General features: G+C 44.6%; 1 protein-coding gene across 1 annotated transcript in view; it reads left to right on the top strand.

The window, feature by feature from the left end:
- Positions 1–777: 777 nt before the first annotated feature.
- Positions 778–24,353, top strand: part of TRA2A (transformer 2 alpha homolog) — a 50,744-nt gene continuing 27,168 nt past the window's right edge. The window contains exons 1-2 of the mRNA XM_068236015.1: positions 778–1,041; positions 17,598–17,725. Coding sequence (XP_068092116.1) covers positions 997–1,041; positions 17,598–17,725 — 173 coding nt within the window. The 5' untranslated portion in view covers positions 778–996. The remainder of the gene's footprint in view (positions 1,042–17,597; positions 17,726–24,353) is intronic.

Below are 24,353 nucleotides of genomic sequence, written 5' to 3'. Positions count from 1 at the left end.
AGACCGTGCATGTAGATGGAAATGAGGAGGGGACCAAGGACAGAGCCTTGAGGAACCCTGACAAACAAAGCATGAGGAGAAGAGATCTAATCTGAGTAGGAGACTGTGAAGGACCTTCCAGAGAGGTAGGAAGATAACCATGTAAGAGCAAGGCCCTTTATTCCTACATTTGAAAGTATTTGTAAGAGTAAGGTGTGGTCGACCATATCGAATGCTGATGACAGATTATTCAGGGATGAATGCTTAGTAGCAGCATATGCATATATTGACATAGATCTTTAAGCCTCATCTACACGGGTAGATGAGGCGGCGATGTGGCTTATCAATCGAGCCGCTAATGCGGCTCGATTGATAAGATCCGACAGGTCGGATCTTGCTACTGCCGATTCCCTGCTCGTTCCCCGCGAGGGGACAATGGCAGGGAATCGAGCGGAAGAAAAGTGGCGCAGGTGGGGAATCGAATCCGGCGCACGCGCGGTGAGCGGGTACGCGGAAGAGGTGATCTGGCGGCTAATCGAAACGCCGGATCAGAGCCTCATCTACCCGTTTAGATGAGGCTTTAAAGGAAAATCAAGAGGAGATACAAATGAAGAACAAGTAATGAGGTTTCGGTTCCAAAATAGGTACAGGAGATTATGTAGAGCTGGAAAGATAGTGGCTACACTACTAGACAACGCCTATGCTGCTGCGGCCCAATACTGAAACACTGGAAAGTATCTTCCGCGGTGACGTCATCTGCCCAGCCACCGGCGACACGACAAGCCCCACCTCCTCTAAGCTTTGCCTTATGAACCGCGAGACGAAGACAAAAACGCCATTTTGTGAAGCGTTTGGCAGAGGCGAGTGTGACCAGCGGCTTGGAGTGTGAGGAGGAATAAGGACGTTTGCGGCGGTGAAGGAGGAAGAGGCCCCGGAAAGAGGAACGCCGTACAGCGCTCTTCAGGCAGCCCTGACAGACCCTCCCGTCGCGTAGCTGTGCTTGTCGGAGCCGCCGCCATGAGCGACACGGAAGGCACTACCTTCGAGACTAGAGCGAGCAGAGTGAGTATCCTCCTCCCCCGGCCGGGCTGTGTGCGCAGTGATCGGGAGTGTGTGTGACTGCGGGCGGCTGGGAGGGAGGGAGCTGCGCGGCTTTGTCTGCTTGGAACAAGATGGCTCCTGCTCGGCAGGCGGAGGTGGCTGCCGCTGCTGGCCGTCTCCCTGGAGCAACTTGTCTAACTTATAGGCAATCGTTAGAGGCGTGCGTGCTGTACTGCAGGCTGGCCCGGGGCCTCTGCTGCTGGCCTGACTGGCTGTACCATTGTCGGCGCTCGGTAGGCCTTGAGCGCACAGCTGGCCAGATGCCATACAATCTCGCCATTAAATGTGATCTGATGACCAACTTCCTGCTTTGGGGGCTGTTTTGTAGAATTGAGATTAACAGGTTCTTATCGAAATCTTAGTGATAATCAGATTTGTAAATAGGATTATTATTTATATAGTGCTGGCATCTTCCTCAGCTCTTTACAGAGCATGTAGTCTAGTCTTCATAACTGCACCTTACCCCTTCCACATGTACATGTCCATTATAGTCTAGGCCCAATTTTAGGGGGACAATAAACCTATTTGTTTATGGCATGTGTGAGGAAACTGGTGTGCCAGGAGAAAACCCACACAGGTGAACATCCAAACTCCTTGCAGATGGTGCCCTGGCTAGGAATTGAACTGGTGACTCAGCTATCCAAGGCGAGTGTGCTGCCCAACATGATACTTCGGAAGGCTATCAATTAACGTGTCCCTGATTGCCCCTTCTGCAAAGAAACAGATTTTCCCTAGCTAATTGAATTTTAAGTATTACATTTTGAGGTTGAAGTATGTATTTCCACTTGCCTCTTCTTTGCTGTATAATGGTGAACAAATTGAGACTACTTTTAATAGTCCTTGTAGTCAGTGGATGTGGCAAGATTGTATTACAAAGAAAGATCTGGGCATAGCCAGCTTTGTGTAATGCCTGGTTACCCCAGGTATACATGTTTTAGTTACTTGGCAACAAAGTGTACTTGCTTGAGGCAGGGAACACACTTGACTTTCAGTTTTCTGCGCGTGTTTTTCTGCACACCAAGTGTGTTTCCATGCAGGAAAACGCGCGTGTTTTTTTCACAGCAGCTGATGTAAATGATAGAGGAAACTGCCAAAATCTGCAGAGTCCTCAAGCAGAATGTCAGTTTTTTTTTTCTGCGTGTGAACACAGTATGTGTGCACTAGCCCATTGATTAACATGAGTTCTCAGTTTTTCTGTGCAGAAAACGCATACAAAAACAGTCAAGTGTGTTCCCTGCCTCAGTTTTTTTTGTGTACGCTCTTTGATAAGCTTGTAAATGCCATTCTCAAGTATGTTTTCAGGAGCTCCTTGGTTAAACTTGGAACTGATTTTAGTATTAAATTATATTCTTCTTATGTAGTATCTGTATTTTGTCACCTAAATCCCTCTTGGTCACTATGTTCACGTTTAAAAAATATTATTCCATTTTTAAGAACTACCCCTCTATTGTACTCTGAAATAGCTTTCAGGTCAGTGCCCCTTATGCTGGGAATACATGGTTCGTTTTTGAGGCAGATAGTTAGATAATTTCCAACATGTTTGATTGTTTTGCTGCTCGATTCCTGATAGAAGTGAATGGAAAGAAAATAAGAAAAACGATCGGAAGATAGGGGAATCGAGCGGCAGAAACGAACCGCGTATGCCCAGCATTTCACCACTTGCTGAGCGCTGGTTCATCTGCTATTGCGTGTTTGTATTTTTTAATGCAGTCCACCTAAGACTTATCGTATACAGGCTTGTTTCAACAGTGCATCTCGGGTTTGTGCAAAGGGTGTAGGAGTGTGGCTGGGGTGGATAGGGAATGGGATGTGGTCGACAGAAACGGCAGGCTTTTCTGGAGCAATATTATTCGATTGCTGCAAAGTTAAATAATGAAAACACTGGTAAGCCACTACGACAAGTAATCTGTCCATTAAAGGCACATGCCTCTGTTGTTCGAGTAAGAAGTTCTTAGTCTAGGATGCATTGATGATTTTTTTTGCAGTACAGAAGGCTGGAGATGGGTCAATAAGATGCAAATAATTTCAGCTTGTAAATAAAAGTGCCTACACAGCTTCAGTCAGTGTTTCCCATAAGGATTGTGCTTTTGTGGCAGTTGTGGCATTTTCTGTTTCTATGAAGGGAGTAGGAAGGATAACAGTGGGGCTACAATAGACCAGCTCCTGGCAGTAAGGCCCCATTCACACTTGAGTGGTTTGCCGGCAATTTCGGCAAAACGCTCAAGCGCTAGCGCTTTTTAAAGCGCTAGTGCAATAATACCCTATGGGCCCGTTCTCACTTGGGCGATTTGCGTTAATCGCCAGAGCGTGTATGGGCCCTTAAAGGGATACTGTAGGGGGGTCGGGGGAAAATGAGTTGAAATTACCTAGGGCTTCTAATGGCCCCCCGCAGACATCCTGTACCCACGCAGCCACTCACCGATGCTCCGGCCCCGCCTCCGGTTCACTTCTGGAATTTCAGACTTTAAAGTCTGAAAACCACTGCGCCTGCGCAGCTGCATTCTCGCTCCCGCTGATGTCACCAGGAGTGTATTGCACAAGCCCAGTATGGTCTTTGGTCTGCGCAGTATGCTCCTGGTGCCATCAGCGGGAGCGAGGACACGGCAATGCAAGCGCAGTGGTTTTCTGACTTTAAAGTCAGAAATTCCAGAAGTGAACCGGAGGCAGGCCGGAGCATCAGTGAGTGGCTGCACGGGCACAGGATGTCTGCGGGGGGACCATTAGAAGTCCCGGGTAACTTCAACTCATTTTCCCCTGACCCCTTTATCAGATTGACAATCAATCCCGTCAATGTGATCGGATGGGTTAGATTTTTATCACTTTTGTCCACCTTTTAGCCCCGTCTACACTATCAGATGTTGCAGCGGTCCGGCGGCTCGATTAGCCGCCGGATCGCCTCTTCCGAGTGCCCGCTGCATTCGATTCCCCGCCGGCGCTGCTTATCTTCCGCTCGATTCCCTGCCATTGTCCCCTCGCGGGGAGCGAGCAGGGAATCGGCGGTGCGGAGATCCGTCCTGTCGATCTTATCAATCGATCCGCATCAGCGGCTCGATTGATAAGGAGCATCGCGGCCGCATCTACTCGTGTAGATGCGTTTTTTTTCGTTTCATGCAAATTGAATGCAATTTGGTATTGGGGCAGTCAAAATGAGCAAGACGTTAATTAGCTTGATTCCAAGCTGCATACAGTCTGCCTTGACCTTGTTACCAATAGGAAATTATTTCCATCTTACTGACCACATTAGCTTATGTATTGCGCTTAGATCTTTTTGTACAGCAGCCACCACCTCTTAGCAGACTGAGTAGTTTGGTAATGCAGATTCCAGCAGTAGCTACTTGTTCAGAGCCATCTGTTAGACGTTCCTACACAAATTAAATGTTTTATTAACACAGCTGGATTACTGGTTATGGAAACCTGAATTGGCGCTTAGGTGACTCTTAAACACCCTGATTGCAAGGCTACAAGATGGTGTTCTTACATGTTTGGAATCAGAGCTGTGGAGTCAGGAGTCTTGGAGTCAGAGCAATTCTTGGGTACCTGGAGTTGGAGTCAGTGGTTTCATAAACTGAATTGGATGATTTTTGTATCCACGCCATAGCCATGCAAGGGCTGTGGAATAGGAGTTGGAGCAATTCTTGGGTATACCTGGAGTCAGTGGTTTCGTAAACTTAAGGCGTCAGATGATTTTTGTACAGACTCCACAGGCCTGTCTGAAATTCAGTTTTAAAACTTTTTGGATTTCAAGGATGTATTCATACTGTATCAGTTGTGTTGCAAAATACTAATATAAATGTACGGATCAGTTCATTTCGGCGCGCGGCTCTGAGAGCTGGGCGCCGTCATGGCAGCAATGCTATGATGCGTGCCCCGCGTAGCGGTAATTTTGGTGCACTGGCGAATCACATTCACTGGGTTCTCTTCTATAAAGTTATCACTTGCCGTGTCTTTTGTAAATCGACCCTGGGGCTGCATAACTGGCATTTATCGATAGGTCTGGCAACTAGGGGCACCAATATCTAGCAGATAGGATCAAATGATTGAATCGGCTGGATATCAATGGTGGAAATTGATCGGTGTGTATATATTTGTCAAACGGATTGGTGGATGTCCGAATAGCGTAAAGTCGAACCAAGCAGTAGAAGGCTGTTTATTTTACATTTCAGATTAAATTGGTCTTTAATATCAAGCTATTGGAGCTTTATGGTAAACTGATGAATATGCCCTCAGTGTTCTCCCCAGGCTTTTAGCCGGGTGCTCCACTCGGCTAGTTTTGATGAGCACCCGGCTGTCATCGGCTCACCACCTCCTATGCCATAAAGCCGCATCTACACACGTAGATGCGGCCGCGATGCTCCTTATCAATCGAACCGCTGATGCGGCTCGATTGATAAGATCCAGCAGGACGGATCTTGCTTCCGCCGATTCCCTGCTCGCTCCCCGCGAGGGGACAATGGCAGGGAATCGAGCGGAAGATAAGCCGCGCCAGTGGGGACGAGCGGGGAATCAAATGCGGGGACGCGGTGGGCATGCGCGGGGACATGGAAGAGGCATTCCGGCAGCTCGATTAGCATTCTCTCATCTCGCCCCACCCAGCTACTTTTTCATGCCACCTGGCTACTATTTCATGCCACCCGGCTGGAAAAAAAATTCTGGAGAGAACACTGGCCCTGATGCGTGTCAAATCTAGGAATAGTGTTTGGCTGCTATCGAACAGCATGTGACTTGCTGGCTTGGGGGTATTACTCACTGGCTAGGGCTCATTCACACAAATGCAGTGGTATTCACATTGATCTATTGCCATTGCATACTACATCGGTTGCATGGCATTTCACATCTGGTTACATTGAGACTATGCCATGTTTTAATGTAGTGTTCATTTCTGGTCCAGTTCATGAATTCAATTGCAACATAGTCCTCCACTGTATATAATGTGAGTGGGCCCTTACCTGTTGGAAGCAAGATGCAGAATCGAGCACAACAGCAACTGCTTGATAAAGCATGAGCAACTGCCATAAAGCTCACAAGTGAATGGCCCCATTGAACCAGGGCTGTGGAGTTGGAGTCGGGGCAATTTTGGGCACTCGGAGTTGGAGTCGTTGATTTCATAAACTGAGGAGTCGGATGATTTTTGTACAAAATCCACAGCCCTGTTAAGTATTAGACTAAGGAGTCGGAGTTGGGGGCCATTTTGGGAACCCGGAGTCAGAGTTGGAGTTGTGGTTTCATAAACTGAGGACTTGGAGTCGGAAGATTTTTGTACCGACTCCACAGCCCTGGTTTTCTGGAGGTATAGCAACTGTTTCTAAAAGGGAAAAATGCCAAGACGTTTTTTATAATGTATACTGTGCATCACATGATCTAACAAATCATTGCAATGCAGAGTTAAATACGGTAGCGATGATGAATGTTGCTGCTAAGAACAGTTGAGTGGCAAACATTGTTAGCAAATAGAAGTCAAAAAGTGCTCTCTTTAATAAGGTTCATTGTTCAAGTAGTGCAGTTTTAATTGTAGGAAGACACATTGATCAGTACAGTTTGTCTTAACTTGTTACTTGTTTGAGTTTCCATAGAGATCAAGCATGTTTACAATATGTTGCATGCAGTAGCCTACAGTTTAAAGGGACTCCGAGCAGTAAATACAAAATCGGAACTTACCTGGGGCTTTCTCCACCCCATCGTAGGTCGGGAGGTCCCTCGTCGTCCCTCTGGCTCCTCTCCCAGGGCTTGGCCAGAAATGGCTCCCGGCGACACTGGGCCAGAGTGTCGGGCTCCTTCTTCCTGAAAGGTGGCGTCATGCGCAGTACTGTTATGCCGGCTGCCGTGGTCACGACTGACGTCACCTTTCAGGAAGAAGGGAGCCATTTCTGGCCAGGCTACGGTAAGATGGCTCCCGAAGCCCTGTACTGGAGACACAAATAGTCTCCAGTGCAGGGCTTCGGTTGCCATCTTCCCATAGCCCTGCTCTGCCTGCCGAAGACTATGCAGGCTGGAGCGTGGCTGCGGGGAATGAACTGGCACGGCGTCTTAGACGCCGCAGCCAGTTCAACACCTGAGGGGGTTCCACAATCGGGCGGCAGCGCATGCTATGCGCTCATGCGGGAGATGTAGGGTAGCCTAGCTATCTGGCCCAAATGCTTCCTGTCACAGCAGCGGCTCTGATTGGCCGCAATGGTGGTGCGGGCGGGTGCACGCGCTGCTGTGACACGCAGCATTTGGGCCAATCAGAGAGCTAGGCTACTACACATCTACCGCATGAGCACCTGTGAATAGAGCATAGCGTGCGCTGCGGGGAGATTTAAAATGGCTTATATATTCTAATCTGTGCTGCAGTGGTTCTCCACCATTTTGTCTGTGGCCCCTGGGGGACCCCCTGACATGTACTGATGTACCCCCAGGGGTACGTGGACCCCAGGTTGAGAACCACTGCTCTAACCTATATAGAGGTAATTAAAGTTGTTCATAAATCAGAAATGATGAACCTTACGTTATTCTGTACTTTAAAGCGGAATATAACCCTGCATTTCAACTTTGCTCTAAAACATTATTTACAGCATATTATATGCAACCAGCATTTTTTTTTTTAACTAGACCAGCATTGGAAGGGTTACACACAGAGCTTTAAAGGGAAGGTTCAGGGTGAGGGGGAAAAAATCAGAATCCACTTACCTGGGGCTTCCTCCAGCCTGTGGCAGGCAGGATGTGCCCTTGGTGCCGCTCCAGGTGGCTGACCTGGCCAGGTCGGGCTTCTTCTGCACTCCAATCTGCATTTCACGCGGGCACGATGACATCATCGGACGTCCTCCAGGCTGCACTGCGCAGGCTCAGTAGTTCTGATCCTGCGCAGTACAGCCCGGGGGACGTCTGATGACGACATCGCGCCAGCGTGAAAGGCAGATTGGCGCGCAGAAGCCCGGCCAGGTCGGGTCGACCATCGGGAGCCTGCCGCACGGCGCCGAGGGCACATCCTGCCTGCCACGGGCTGGAGGAAGCCTCAGGTAAGTGGATTTTGATTTTTTTTTTTTTTTTTTTCCCCTCACCCTGAACCTTCCCTTTAAAGTTCCATGGATAGAAATGCAGACGCATCCGAAGTTTAGATAGAAACATTTTAAGTAAACACAGTGTAACAAGTGTGTACTGTGTGACACACACTCTGACTGTTCAGGAGCTGGAGGACAGTCAGAGAGTGTGTAACATTCACCACTTGTTACATTGTGTTTACTTAAATGTATCTATCTAAACTTGGGATGCGTCTGCATTTCTATCCATGGAACTTTAAAGCTCTGTGTGTAACCCTTCCAATGCTGGTCTAGTAAAAAAAAATGCTGGTTACGCGTTGCCGCATATCTATGCATGCGTAATGCGGCAACGCGTATTTTTGTGGGCGTTGCGGCCTGCAATAGCGCTAATTACAGTCAGGGATGTGGAAAAAGCTACGCGTGGCCAGTCCTGACGGGCCTGTCGGCAAAAACGAAACTAGATGGCAGCGGGGGACCAGAGGATTAGTGAGTGGCTGCGAGGGCACAGGACTGCTGCAGAGGGCTGGTAGAAGCCCCAGGTGAGTAAAACTTTTTTTTTTCTTCTGGCTTAAGGGCCCATTCACACTAGAAAACGCTAACGCAAAACGGCATTTTTTCCTAGCGATTTCTCACTGTATAGAAAACGTTTTTCCAGCGATTAGCATTTTGCGATTTCTAGTTCAATTCAAATACTTTTATTGAATCGCTAATCGCTCCAGAATCTCTCAGAAAACCCTGCATGCAACGCGTTTGCGTTTCAGCAAATCGCTAAACTCTTAGATGAGAACACTTCCGTACACTTTCATTGTGCACACGTTTTTGAAATTGCTAGCGATTTTCAGCAAAGCTGAAATCGCTCTGAAAACGCACAAGTGTGAATGGGCCCTAAGCAGTGTTCTCCCCAGAATTTTTTTCTAGCCGGGTGGCATAAAATATTGGCCGGGTGGCATGAAAAAGTAGCCCGGGTGGGGCAAGTTGAAAATGCATGGCAACTGTGCTTACAGCATAGGAGGAGAGCCGATGACAGCCGGGTGGTCACCAAATCTAGCCTGGTGGAGCACCCGGCTATAAGAGCCTGGGGAGAACACCGGCCCTAAGTGTCTCTTTAAGACCAATCCTTGTCCAACTTGTATTGGCTCCAACACTAATCTCCCATAAACCTGCTTGGATAAATAGACCTCAAACTAAATAACCCTTCAAATAAATGTGTATTTAGTGTACATTTCAGGTAATTTTTTAAAAATAGGATTTTTTTTGTAAATCATGAAAGTATTTACAATGCATAGGGCAGTATTTGTCGAGTTAAGATACAACACTATCTGTGAGGCTCCCTATGCTAAAGGATTTCTTCTATTTGGCACTGCCATTGGCCTGATGAAGCGGGATGAGACCCGCAAAACGCGTTGCCTGTGCTAATAAAAATCTCTTGTAATAATTTAGAGGTTTCGTCATTGAGGTAAGATACCTCATAATACTTACTGTTTTTTAAGCTGTTTTAGACGCTTTTATCATACCAGGGCGCCTCTTTTCTCCGTTGTGCTAAGATGCACCATTATCTGGTACTGACGTTGTGTAATGCTGGGAACACACGATGTAACTGTGTACGATTGACGGGTGATCGTGCGGGAAGTTGTATAGCGTGTACATGTCCAAACTGTTCCCGATTGATACAGGAATCTATTTTCCAATAACTGCAAAATCGGTTCATTTCTATGTTGGAAATCCCCCATTTATTGCATCATATAATACCAGCATAAAACCCATGCTTTGTACATAACCAGCACATTGACATAGCTATAAAGTTTGTGATACGCCATGTACTTTTTTTGATAATAGATCCCTAGTGCCTCCTGATAAATCATGGGGAAGGCTGGAGATATGCTTGATCTGATTATTTTAGAAAATGCAGACAGAGCAAAAGGTCTCTTTCTAGTCAGTCTATCTTGGTAATGTTTGAACATGAAGATAAAGGGAGGCACAGCTTGTCTGTCCCCTTTTAGCTTTTGGTATGTGGCCTATTGATTTGTATGAAATGTGATTCATTTTTATTTTTGTGACTTCTTTTGACTGCTTTTTTAAAATAATTTTGGTTATACTTAGAGGAGCAGCTATTATTATTTATTATTATATTTATAAAGCGCCAACATATTACGCAGCGCTGGACAATAAATATATACAATGATACAAGGATGACAGACATAACAAGGTTATACAACATAGAACAAAGTTTTATACATGCAAACTGTACAAAATACATGATCATGCAATATAGGCTGGTTAGGTAGACCCAGTAATACAAGTACAGGCTGTCATAGGACAGGAGTACATGATCCTGGAGATTACACTAGGAAATGGAGGATAGCCATACTATCTCAGGAAAAAAAAAACAAATATAGAAGTAGATAAATACTTGCTCTACTTGCGTAACACATGTATTGCAATGTCCACATTATAATTCCTGTGAATTTTATAAAGGAAAAGTAGAGAATCCTATTCTAGACAATTTCCATATTTACTGTGGCTATTTTGAAGCCGGTCGTGATGTAATATCCACCCTAATGCTGGGAATACACGGAGCGATCCGGTGGCTCGATAGCCGCCGGATCGACTCCCCCCACGGCCGCCCAGATCGATTCCCTCTCGTCCCCGCGGGCGCTTCCTTATCTTCCACTCGATTCCGTGCTATTGTCCGCCCGCGGGTATCGAGCGGGGAATCAACCCGCACGGTTATCGGACCTGTCGGATATTATCAATCGAGCCATCAGCAGCTCGATTAATAACTATCGCTCCGTGTATGCCTAGCATTAGTCTCCTCTGCCTGATTTACTTGCCCTTCACTATAGAAAGTGCATTGTTCCTCCCTGATTGGCCAACATTTCTCAGGATGAAACAGCGGTGTGGGAGAAGAAAACAGGAGGGAAAGGGGCTTCAGCCAATCAGGCTGCATTAGTTAAAGAGAGTCTGAAGCGAGAATAAATCTCGCTTCAGACCTCATAGATAGCAGGGGCACGTGTGCCCCTGCTAGACCGCCGCTATCCTGCAGCTTAACGGGGGTCCCTGATCCCCCAAATCCCCTCGTTTCAGCGGGGGAGCGCTTCCTGGTTGGGGCAGGGCTAACCGCCGCAGCCCTGCCCCACGCTCGTCTGTCAGCGCGTATCTCCGCCTCTCCCCCGCCCCTCTCAGTCTTCCTTCACTGAGAGGGGCGGGGGAGAGGCGGCGATGCGCCGCTGATAGACGTGACTGGAGGCAGGGCTGCAGCCGTTATCCCTGCCTCCAGGAGCGACTAAGTCTGCGACCAAGTGTCGCAGCGGGGCTGTGGAGTCGGTCCAAAAAACCTCGGAATCCTCAGTTTAGGATTCCTCCGACTCCTCTAATTTGCATATTACAATTTTGTTGATTAAAAGTATGTAACATGAAATTCGTCTCTTAACTGCCAACGCTTAGGAATTTTACAAGACAACTGAAGTGAGAAGGATATGTAGACTACTATATTTATTCCCTTTAGACTAAAACTAGTCCTTGGTAAGAGTACTTGTAAAAGGTACAAACCGGAACAAGGAACATCTATCAGGCCCTAGGCAATGTAAGTGTGGGTACATGTAAAAATAATGTGCAGGTACTCTGCAGGGGAATGAGCAGATTGTAAACAGACAACACCTCTGTATTCAATGTGCACAGCATTCTCAGTGGATTCCCTGCAGCTCTGTGGGGAGTGCATATGTAGAGTATAGTACTACTGTGTAACAAAGTAAACCTGAGACAGATGAAATTAAAGTTTTATACATACCTGGGGCTTCCTCCAGCCGCCTTCAGGATAATCAGTCCCTCGTTGTCCTCCTCCACCACCTGGATTTTCTGCTATGAGTCCAGGTACTTGAGCCAGTCGGGCGTAGTGTGCATGCACACACTCCACCGCCAGGAGCATACTACACCTGTGCAGCACTATTGGGCAGGTGCAGAATATTCCTGGCTGTGGGAGCGGCATGCGGCCGGACAGCGCTGACTGGCTGAATTACCAGGACTCATAGCAAAAGATCCAGGTGGTGGAGGACAGCGAGGGACTGATTAGCCTGAAGGGGGCTGGAGGAAGCCCCAGGTATGTATAAAACTTTACTTTTCATCCGTCTCAGTTACCTTTTAATTTGTAGTGACCAAACCAAATTTTAACAACATATCAAAGTATTTGATTTCATCAGCAAAGGGAGTGCATACATTTGCATAAATCAGCATCAATGCAGAATTATTTCCATCTCGTTGACCATCTCTATTAGGCCCGGTTCACATTAGCGGTGGCCATCCGGAATCGCCGTGCCGGAGCCGGACCGCTTGCAGAACGGACGGAACGGACGCACGGCATAGCAATGAAAGCCTATGCGTCCGTTCACATGCGTCCGTTCTGCCGAGCCGGACCGGATCCGGGCCGGATCCGGACTCCGGCGTCCGTTCCAACATGCGCTATTTTTTGGTCCGGCTCCTCCGGCAGCCGTATCCGGGGCGGAGCCGGACTGCACCATCCGGCCAATACAAAGCAATGAGAGCCGGAGAGCGCACAACACATTGGCTACAAAAACCGGACGTTCTACCCCACTTCCTATGCATTTTGGATGGGGACCACATGGGCCCAGCGTTCAAAGAGTGGGGCAGCAGCGATTTCATGCTGGAGCTCTTTTTGGCAGCAACATGTCTGATATATGTCTGACAAGGAGGCGAACAACAGGAAGGAGAGAATTCCCAGGTTTACGAGTAAAAAATGCCTGGATCCATGGTCCCAACTGCAGTCTCTGTATCCACGGATGGTCTCCACACGTCCACTTGTCTCTAACAATGACCCCAGACCCTTCTGCTGACCTCCCAGACCCCAGGTATTTACAGGATGTGTATCTCCTTAAGAAACCGGATCCGGACCGCAACCGTGTTCACACCGCACGGAAACCGGATGCAAACGGACCGGATCCGGACCGGATCCGGATAGGAACCGTACGGATCAGGTCCGGTCCGGATACGGTGCGGTCCGGACATCCGGTGCGGTTTTTACTAAACCGCAAGTGTGAACGGGGCCTAAGTGACACAGCTACACATAAGGCTTATTCTTACAGCATAGATGTTGTTTAGTGTATATAAGAGATTCCTGTGTACACATCATATATACAGTCACAATCAGATGTGTATATCTGACCTTAAAAATACGGGGACTGCTTTATTGAAGCAGCACAAGTAACTAATTTTGATTGGTTTATTTCATTTTTGTGGACTAAGCACAGCTATTACTGTGTATATATACTGTATATACATTATTTTTAATGACTATTATCTGAGAAATAGAACATTTTATCATATTTTCTATTTTAATTACAGTTACAAATTCATTAGGAGTCGGTGCATTTTTTCCCGACTCCGACTCCAGGCACCCAAAATTGCCCGACTCCACGACTCAAACTCCGACTCCACAGCCCTGTGTCGCAGTGGGGGGTTTGGGGGTGAAGGGACCCCCGTTTAGCGGCGCTATTGCGGCGGTTTACTATGAGCTCTGAAGCGAGATTTATTCTCGCTTCAGAGTCTCTTTAAAGCAAACCCAAACCAAACATTTTTTTTTTTTTTTTGTTCAAAATATTTAGTTGCACCACTCTGACACATGCAAATATAAATAAACACTCCTTCAAGCCTATGAGCATTTTAGTGCATGTTTTTTAACCTCCTCTTTGCATAACTAGGGTTATACAGGTGGCAGCCATTAGCAATTCCTCCTTTGCTGGACACTATCTACTCCACCAGTTTGCCGGATTATTTGCCGGCAATATGAAAGGAAGGGAGGGGTTTCTCCAATAAATGTAAAATATTTTAGATTGGTCATCATGCAGCTGAAAAAAGGCTGCTATTTATTAGGATTTAGAAAATAGATTTTATTTCTGAAATCTTGTATTTTTAGTTTGGGTCCACTTTAAGTCTGAGGGGAAGTAGCAAAGCAAAGACAACCCAGCATGCCCTGCAACTTCTTTTGTGTACCAAATTTTCTGTGTACTAAATAAGAACCAGGTAAACTGGGGAATGATTTATCAACAAAAAAAGTAATAGTGATTTTAACACTTGGATTGCCTGGTTAGCATCCTTATTACTTGTTTACCAGATAAAAATAAATAATTGATTTTATGCTCGACAGTTACTCTTTAAGGCGTACCCTTTTTTTTTTTCTTTTTTAATACAGTAAAAATATACATACCGGGGCTTCGTCCAGCCCCCTTCTGGCTGATCACATGCCACCGTCGCCTGGACCGCCCGCGATTTTGGTCCCGAAGTCCTTCAGATGGCGCCGTCTGACCACATGCACTCTCCCGTTGCCGGGAGCGGTCTGCACCTGTGCAGATGCTGAACGCCAAAAACTAAGGACTTTTGGGACAAGTTTGAGGAAGGGGGGGTTGGCGAGGGAAAACCGTAGGTATGTACAATGTTTTTTTTTTTTTTATCCCGTTCCTGTCTTAGGTTTACTTAAAGGGAACCAGAGATGTAGCACCCTTGTGTATTTTACCATATATATCAGTAAGAACATTAGAGAAAACACCTACCCTGCTCTCTGTTTCATCCTCACTGCTAAAAGTGTCTGTTATCGGTTGTGATAAGAATCCCAGACTGAGCATTCAGTCTGGCTTTGCAGGGAATAATTATAGCTGAATCATTATAGGAGAGCCACAAGGGGCAGGCTTGAGCTTAAAAGGACACCAGAGAAGACACTCGGCTATAATCTTTCCATAGCAAAGTTAGACTGAGTGGATTCTTATCAGAGGTGATAACAGTCAGATTAAACAGAGAACAATGAAACAAAGAGCAGATTAGGTGTTTACTGTCATGTTCCCACTGATTAAGGTAAAATACAAGAGGGTGCTTCATCTCTGGTTCTCTTTAACCACGTCACCACTGAGGGGTTTTACCCCCTGACCACCAGAGCAATTTTCACCTTTCAGCACTCCTTCCACTCATTCGTCTATAACTTTATTATTACTTATCGCAATTAAATAAACTATATCTTGTTTTTTCCGCCACCAATTAGGCTTTCTTTAGGTGGGACATTATGCCAAGAATTATTTTATTCTAAATGTGTTTTAATGGGAAAATAGGAAAAATGTGGGAAAATTATTTTTCAGTTTTCGGCCATTATAGTTTTTAAATAATGCATGCTACTGTAATTAAAACCCATGAAATGTATTTGCCCTTTTGTCCCGGTTATAAAACCGTTTAAATTATGTCCCTATCACAATGTTTGGCGCCAATATTTTATTTGGAAATAAAGGTGCATTTTTTTCAGTTTTGCGTCCATCCCTAATTACAAGCCCATAGTTTATAAAGTAACAGTTTTGTACCCTCCTGACATAAATATTTAAAAAGTTCAGTCCCTAAGGTAAGTATTTATGTATTTTTTTTATTGTACATTTTTTAATTTATTTTTTTTTAATTACAAAAAAAAAAAAAATTGGGAGTGTGGGAGGTAATGAGTTAATTTTTTGTGTAAAAGTAATTTATTTGTATGTGAAAAATGTAGGGTGTAGTTTTACTATTTGGCCACAAGGTGGCCACAGTAACTTTGTTTTAATGCGACCTCCAAGCGTCCTTCCGGAAGCTTGGAGGAAGTACTTGGAGGCTGGGTAAGTGTGTATCTTTTCACAATGATCGCGCTGCTCATCGGAGAGCAGCGGATCATGGCGGGGCTTAGATCAACGAACGGGAATGGATTTTCCCGTTCATTGATCGGCGGGCGGCGTGTTTACGCGCGGGAGCGCGGAAAGTACGGATTTCTCCGTCCCTGGGGGTTAAAGGATGGAAAAAGGGACGGAGAAATCGGTACGGGCGGGGGTAAAGTGGTTAAAGGGGCACTACAGCGAAAAACTGTAAAACTTAAAATATGTGCAAACATATACAAATAAGTACGTTTCTTCCAGAGTAAAATGAGCCAAAAATTACTTTTCTCCTATGTTGCTGTCACAGTAGGCAGTAGAAATCTGACAGAAGTGACAGGTTTTGGACTAGGCCATCTCTTCGTAGGGGATTCTCAGCAAGGCTTTTATTCTTTATAAAGATATTCCATAAAAAGGATATAAACAATAATGCTGGCCAGTTTCCCTGCTCCCTACAGTTTTTTGGCAGTTGGACAGAACTGCCATTCACTAAGTGCTTTTGAAAAATAAATATATCCCTGAGAATCCCCTATAAAGAGATGGACTAGTCCAAAACCTGTCACTTCTGTGAGATTTCTACTGCCTACTGGAAGTGACAGAAACATAGGAGAAAAGTAATTTATGGCCTAATTTTACTCTAGGAAAAAAAGGACTTATTTGTATATGTTTAAACATATTTTAAGTTTTTGTTTTTCGCTGTAGTGCCCCTTAAAATAAATTTTAATTTTAATTATGCAAGCCATGATTGATTTTATATTTGGGTCCACTTTAGTGCCGAAAAAACAATGAGCCTTTTCTGATAAAGCAGTACAGACAGTAGTGGTAATGCGTAAAGTGCAGTAACTTATAGCAGGTAGCTTTCAGTTTGCTGAAGTATGAATTAAGATTTAATTGGTTTGGTGGCAAGGAGACTCGGGTGGGAAATCTGACTATTAAAAGAAAAAAATGCATTCTAGCATCAGGTAAACAACTTCATTGACCAGGCAGGTTTTAGGCTGTATCTGTATTCAGCTACATAGCAGAGTTAGACAAACTGCTGGGAGACAGCGGAAATGAAGAACTAGACAAACTGGAATCTTAAAGGATGTCCAAAGCTAATGGGCTTTGTGCTTTGGCGTGTCTGAGTACCTAGCTCTGGCTAGTAAAACCAGATTTTGTCTATACTCTACCTGATGGCGTTTTGTAATTATCAGTGCCACAGGCGAGTATATAGTCACTATATGCTTAAATATACTAAATGTTCTTTTTTTATTAAGGTTAATATTCCTGAAGAAATGGAAGAGTTTATTCCAAGAATGTTGAAGAGAAAACAAGATAAAAGAAGGCTAATGAAAAATTGTACTGATCAGAAAAAAAAAAAACAATTGGGGGAAAAGTTGAACAGAAGATTGTTCAGATAGAAGCTGAATATATTTAAGGCTTTAATGAATTGGTTGAATTGGGGAAGAATACACGAAGTTGAAAAAATGAAAAATAAATAATGAAGAATGAAGAAAAGTTTAAAGCAAGAGTGGCGTAGAATTAAAAGAATCTGGAAGAATGAATGGGTCCTAGGTTAAGTAAATGTATGGTTTATGTTCTAGTGTCTGTATGATCAAATTAATAACTTTGCATGATTTAAGTTAACCAAAACTTTGGTCATCCAGTTCAAATAGGGTGTTGTTAGCGGCAGAATATACGGGTTAAATACAGATTTAGAAGGGCAGATCATTTTTTTTTTTTTCTTTTGATCTAACCATTTGTTTTCCAGGTTAAATATACATTTTGTGTTCGCTGTGCTAAGATAGGCATTTTTTTGGGACTGTTCAGCTTTTTTTAATATATTTTGTTTTGTTAGGTGTCCCGATCCCGCACCAAGTCACCTGCGGAAAGTGCTGCCCGTGCAAAGTCAGAAAGTCGATCACGTTCTCGCAGTCGTTCAAGAGGTTCAAAGCGATCTGACTCTCGCTCACGGTCAAAGTCCCGGTGAGTAAACTTTATTCTGGTGTAACATAAACTTGTTGGAGAAATCTGGTGTCTGCCATTTTTGGCTGAGAAAAGGCTTTATTTTTTTCCAGGTGAAAGGTTCTGAAAGCGTTATGGACAGAATCTACTTTATGAGCAGGTGGTCAGCAATGGTTACTAATTTGTTCCACCACAGTTGGCTTTGAAAAGTTATGAGGGTCCTTGGAAAAGGAAAATAACCTTAAAAATAACAAAATAGTAATATCTATTTAAAATGAAAACCTAAAATAAATAAATAAACCTGCTGGCAGCGATCAGAGCCCACCAACAGAAAGCTCTGTTGGTGGGCAGAAAAGGGGGGGGGGGATCAAGCAAGGAAACATTTTAGACATACTGTACCATCTGTTCAGGGTCTATGCCTAAAAGTATTAGAGGTGGAGGGTTAGCAGGGAAGCCAGACAATTTTTATTGTTTAAAAGGAAATGAGGCAACCACCATATCCCTTTTGCTTCAGGTGTCCTTTTTTTTTTTTTTTTTTTTTTTTTTTTTGTTCCAAAGGTTTTTATTAACTATATAGAACATACCATTAAAATATGCAAAATGATTGCCCCACGCAAGGTGCTAGAGTGAAAGCCAGAAGAATAGTCAGTATATACCAAATAACTTTCAGATCATGTCCATGTAGAAAAAGGTGCCAAAGAAAAGGCAACATGGCATACATGACTTTATAAGCTGTACATCGAAATTGCAATAAAACGAAATGCCTGTGCATCATGAGGTAGGGAAAATAGAAAAGTATCACCACTATGGACCATAGGAAAGCCCAGCAAGAAATAAAATGGGGAAATAGTGCAAAATTAGTCAAAAAAATAGTAGATAGCGTAGCCCCCTATTATCAGCATAATCTGCCCAGGCAGTCGAGGTCTTAATAAATTGTGGCATCTGGTCCTCCACAGTTGTGATCATTCTTTTGAGAATCCTGGCCCTGTTTGTTTTGTCAACATGGTCTATGGAAAGTAAAAAATCCCTTTAGGTGTCTTAACACAGATCTATAAAAATGTTACCGTAATAGCTTGGACTTCTGTCATTGCAATTTCAAATTAAAGGGCCGAATCAGACTGATAGTTCCCAGCGGTTTGTTTGCTTTCTAAAACTTTTCAGCTACCGCCCAGAAAAGTAATTTCTCATTAAGACTCTGAGTTAAATGTAACCATCTCAGAAAATTTGGGAGACCGATGCTACTGTAAACGTGAGATGAACGCTCCCATTCATCTCAATTATGATTTGTTGGTCCCCTAGTCTTAAATATTTGGGTAAATTTCCTGTAGGCATTGCACTGGGTAATCTAATGCAATGCAAATATTGTAACGATACGATGATGCATTAGCAGTGTGACAAAATCAATTGGTATAATGTGCACATTAACAATTGCAGTCAAGCATACTTTTTATGTACTATATGCCCCACATTGCACACATACCACATGCTGCAACTTCTCCCCTCCATTGCAATCCTATTTAACACCCCAGTGTGAAAGTATCCTTAAAGAGGAACTCCAGTGAAAATAATGTAATAAAATGTTTTACAATAATTCTAAACGATTTAGTCAGTGTTTGCCCATTGTAAAATCTTTTAAATCCCTGATTTACATTCTGACATTTATCACATGGTGAGATTTTTACTGCTGGCAGGTGATGTAGCTGCTGCTTGCTTTTTTGGCAGTTGTAAACAGCTATTACCCACAATGCAGCGAGGTTCACTGACAGGAAACTGCCAGGACTATGGTCCTCACAGTTTACTGTGGGTGGGGTTTCACCACAATATCAGCCATACAGAGCCCCCTGATGATCAGTTTGTGAAAAGGAAAAGATTTCTCATGTAAAAGGGGTATCCGCTACTGATTGGGATGACGTTTAATTCTTGGTCACAGATTTTCTTTAAAGAGAAACTCCAACCTAGAATTGAACTTTATCCCAATCAGTAGCTGATACCCCCTTTTTACATGAGAAATATAATTTTCACAAACAGACCATCAGGGGGCGCTGTATGACTGATTTTGTGCTGAAACCCCTCCCACAATAAGCTCTGAGTACCGCGGTACTCTGGGCAAACTGCCACAATGTAACAATGTTTACAATGGACACAAATTAGCTGTTTACAGCTGTCTCTAACAGCCAAAACAGCTAGGAGCAGCTACATAACCTGCCCACAGTAAAAATGTCACCATGTAATGTCAGAATGTAAATCGGGGAAAAGAGAGATTTTACAATGAGTAAACACTGACTAAATAATTTATACAGAATTATGGTAAAAAAATGAAGCACTTTTTTTTTTTACTACATTATTTTCACTGGAGTTCCTCTTTAACCTCCTGAGCGGTATGGACGAGCTCAGCTCGTCCATCACCGCCGGAGGCTGCCGCTCAGGCCCTGCTGGGCCGATTTTCTTCAAATAAAAAGCAGCACACGCAGCCGGCACTTTGCCAGCCGCGTGTGCTGCCTGATCGCCGCCGCTCTGCGGCGATCCGCCGCGAGCAGCGGCGAAAGAGGGTCCCCCCCAGCCGCCCGAGCCCTGCGCAGCCGAACCATTCAGTTCCGGCCAGCGCTAAGGGCTGGATCGGAGGCGGCTGACGTCCATGACGTCACTCCGCTCGTCGCCATGGCGACGAGGAAAGCCAAACAAGGAAGGCTGCTCATTGCGGCCTTTCTTGTTTATTCTGGGCGCCGGAGGCGATCGGAAGAACGCCTCCGGAGCGCCCTCTAGTGGGCTTTCATGCAGCCAACTTTCAGTTGGCTGCATGAAATAGTTTTTTTTTTAATTAAAAAAAAAAACCCTCCCGCAGCCTCCCTGGCGATCTCAATAGAACGCCGGGGAGGTTAAGCCCAGTTGACTGTTAAAAATTGCAGGTGAAAGCTCCTATAGACAATATGGGTGAAGCAGGTGAGCAGGCATGATCCAGCTATCCTTGGGGCATTCTAAAAGCTGTAGGAGTTTAATTATGCTCAGCTTATTGCGGTGATAATGCTTCTGGAGAAGTGGGGGTTTGAATGCTGGATCTATCGCAGAAAGAACAGTGGCACTTAGGCTTGTGTGGTTTCTCTTCCTACATGTATACGGGGCGCAACATGGCCATAGACACAGTGCCACTGGCTGTTGCAAAAATATCAATCCCTCTGATCGAAGTTTCCAGCCTAAAATCTTTTGAAAATCAAACCACAGCATTGCTCTGCTCATTGCGGTACAACGCCATTGGAAAGTTGTAGAGTGCTTGCACACAATGGGTTTAAAGTGTACTGGAGATAAATACACAAGGATTTATACTTTACCTGGAGCTTCTTCCAGCCCCCTGTATTTCATCTGCTTGATACAGTCTGGCCCTGTAATTTCCCTCACTGGCTTAAGGTGCGTACACACGTACTACAGCAGCCAACGGCGTGTCCGTCAGCACCTTCTGCTGGGCGGGTTTTCAGCAGACTGTAGTGTGTGCGTACGCACGGTCGGTGAACTGATAAGGCTGTTGCCGGGCGGATCGTTCAGGAACAGCCTTATCAGCCCGCAACAGTGTGTACATGCACTACAGTCTGCTGAAAACCCGCCCAGCGGGAGGGTCCGACGGACCCGTTGTTTGCTTCTGTAGTGCGTGTGTACGCACTTTAAGTCACAGGCCACTTCCCATGCATGTTCCTTGCGCCCCCCCCAATTGCTCTCGCTGTCCGTGGAGTTCACTGACACTGTGCTGCTCTTGGCTATGGGAGTGAGATGGTGGGTGTTGCAAGTACAGCACATGCGTAATGGCTGTGAATCTGGCTGGATCACAGACTCCACTGTAAAAAAAAAAAAAATGGAGGGGAGCAGGAGGACAGGAATTGTCTAGACTGACTAGAGAGCTGGAGGAAGCCCCAGGTAAGTGTAAATTCTTGTGTATTGTCTCCATTTTACTTTAAAGGACAGGTGGGAGTTAAAAAAAAAAAATAATTTACTTACCAGGGCCTTCCTCCAGCCCCTAGCAGGGTATCTGTCCCTTGTTGAAGCTCCAGCCACATGAGCACGTAGACGCAGAATATGCCCCAGATAAGTACTGTAGATCCCGTTTGTTGTTTTTTTTATTTTTATTTTTTTTATTTATTTTTTTTTTACACTCACATCTGTCCTTTAAACATTTTAGCCTTTTGGACTTGACTGTCACGTCCACAGGGCTGCTACTGTGCTGCTGCGCGCTCCCATGCGCATACATTACATTTAAAATTGTTTACCTCCCACACCCAAAAAATGCCCAAATAAAATTAATTAAAATTTTAAAAATAAAAACCTAGTTACCTAAGGCTCTGAAATTTTTTTTTTTTTAATATGCATGTCAAGAGGCTATATAACATATTTTTAAATTATACACATGTAAATTGTGATGGACACAACTGAAAAAATGTACCTTTATTTCCAAATAAAATCTTTGCACCATACATTGTGATAGGGATATAATTTAAATGGTGTAATAACCAGGGCAAATGTGTGGGTTTTAATTATGGTAGCATGTATTATATTAAAGCTATAATGGTCGAAAACTGAGAATTTTTTCCCGCCTTAATATTCTTGTTAAAGCATTCAGAAAAAAAATTCTTTGAAAAATGTACCACCCAAAGAAAGCCTAATTGGTGGTGGAAAAAACAAGATATAGATCAATTAATTGTGATAATTAGTGACAGTTATTGGCAAATGGGAGGTGAAAATTGCTTGGATGCATATGGTGAAAAACTGAAGGCTGAAGTGGTAAAGCTGGCCATATACTATTCAATCATTGTTTTAAGCTATAACGATAGACCAGCATGGCAAAAAACGGCTTTAGTCCTTAATTGTAATATCGATCGCAAATGTTTATATCCATCGCAGTTGACTATTGGACATTTTGTCTGATCAAATGTCTCACTGGGCAAAAAGTGTGTGTGTGTGTGTGTGTGTCTTTACCCGGTTATCATAAAAGTGGAACAAAATCTGATTCATTCCAGCACAACGGTTTAATAAAGCGCAGTGTTTACCTGAAACTGTATTCACTGCTGGTGATAAGCTGTGCATTGACATCTTAGGTTGGCCTCGAACGATTCCAATCTTTTTTTTCATCCAATCTTACCATTTCTATGTAATATAAGGGACTGCCTATAGTATCCAATATATTCACTCAGTTTACTGTTCTACTACTGTATAGATTGTAAGCTTGCAAGGGCAGGGTCATCCTCCTGATGTTTACTGTTTTTGATGCAATATTTGTGCTGCTTGAGACTCTGCTGTACCTGTTCCCCGTTTTTGTTATACTGTGCTTTGTAAAGCGCTGCGGATTATGTTGGCGCTATATAAATAATTAGATGAAAAATTGTATGGTTAGTGGCCACCCTTTAGTTTTATAATAAAGCTATAATCACACTTTGGCTTTCCTTGGTCAAAATTGTGATCATTTCCCCAACCCCGTCCTCAAGGCCCACCAACAGTGCATGTTTTGTAGAAATCCAGAGCTGGTTAACCAGCTCTGCGACACTAATTACCCCACTTGTGCATGTTTGTGGTTTTCTGCAAAACCTGTATTGTTGGTGGGCATTGAGGATAGGGTTGGGGACCTCTGATTTAGGTTGAAAAATCTGATGTCTTTGTATGGGTGTATATAAAACATTAAAAAAAATCGATACTTACCGAGAGGGAAGGCTCTGGGTCCTATATAGCCTTCTCTCTGGGTCCCCTCGTTGCAGCGGCAGCTCTCCAGTTCGAATCCCCTGCTGTGAAGGACTTCGGGAGTAGAGTCCTCCAAAACGCAGGCGGCTCTGTACTGCGCCTTTCAGTGGGCGTGCTCGCGCAGGCCCAGTATGGAGCCGCCTGTCTTCAGGAGCACTCGGGCTCCCGAAGACGTACGAAGCTTCCTTCAGCGGCGGATAGAGCAGTATTTGACCAAGTTGGTCATTCAGCTACCGGGTGCCAGCGCTGGAAAGGGGGGGACCTGCAGAGGAGCGGGAAAGTTCTATAGGACCCAGAGCCTTCCCTCTCCATAGGTAAGTTTCTGGCTGTTTTTTAAACCAGATTCCCATTCACTTTAAGAGATGTGTTGTCCGAATCGATCATTCCTAATAGTATTAGATGGCATTTTATCAGTAAGCTCTGTACAGACAGACCGCTGCTCAGCTTGTGGCAGAGGGACTTGTCTGTGCAGAGCTTGTGAGAATTGTTGTGAAAATGGAAATGCCTTTGCTGAATCAATCCTTAAAGTATTTTGTGGATAAAGTTCAGGGAAATAAGAAACCTCCTTATGTACTTTTGTACACAGTTTTCAGTAGCAATAAAACAGCCACGTTCTGTATCTGCTTCAGACTAACCGAATGTTGCAGCCTGAAAACCCGATCCCCCTGCAGCAACACTGGTCCTGGTGACGTTGTTATAGAGCCGCTTTACCTGATTGAACATCATCCTATTTTGTAGCAGATGCCCCCTTTCCCACAATTATGTATTTTTCTGTGAGTAGTAGTCTACGGCCCCGTTCAGACTGCAGAACGCAACGCGTACGAACGCACGCCATCCGCGTTCGTATGCGTTGCGTGGCTGATCCCATCACTGAAAAGTGAATGGGACAGCCATGCGGTTTTACAAAAAATGCGTGCAGCATGCGTTTCCGGAC

This window comes from Hyperolius riggenbachi, chromosome 5, assembly GCF_040937935.1.
Source record: "Hyperolius riggenbachi isolate aHypRig1 chromosome 5, aHypRig1.pri, whole genome shotgun sequence".
Classification (NCBI taxonomy): Eukaryota; Metazoa; Chordata; class Amphibia; order Anura; family Hyperoliidae; genus Hyperolius; species Hyperolius riggenbachi.
The sequence above is the reverse complement of the archived record's forward strand: the minus strand, read 5'-3'. Positions and strand labels throughout refer to the sequence as shown.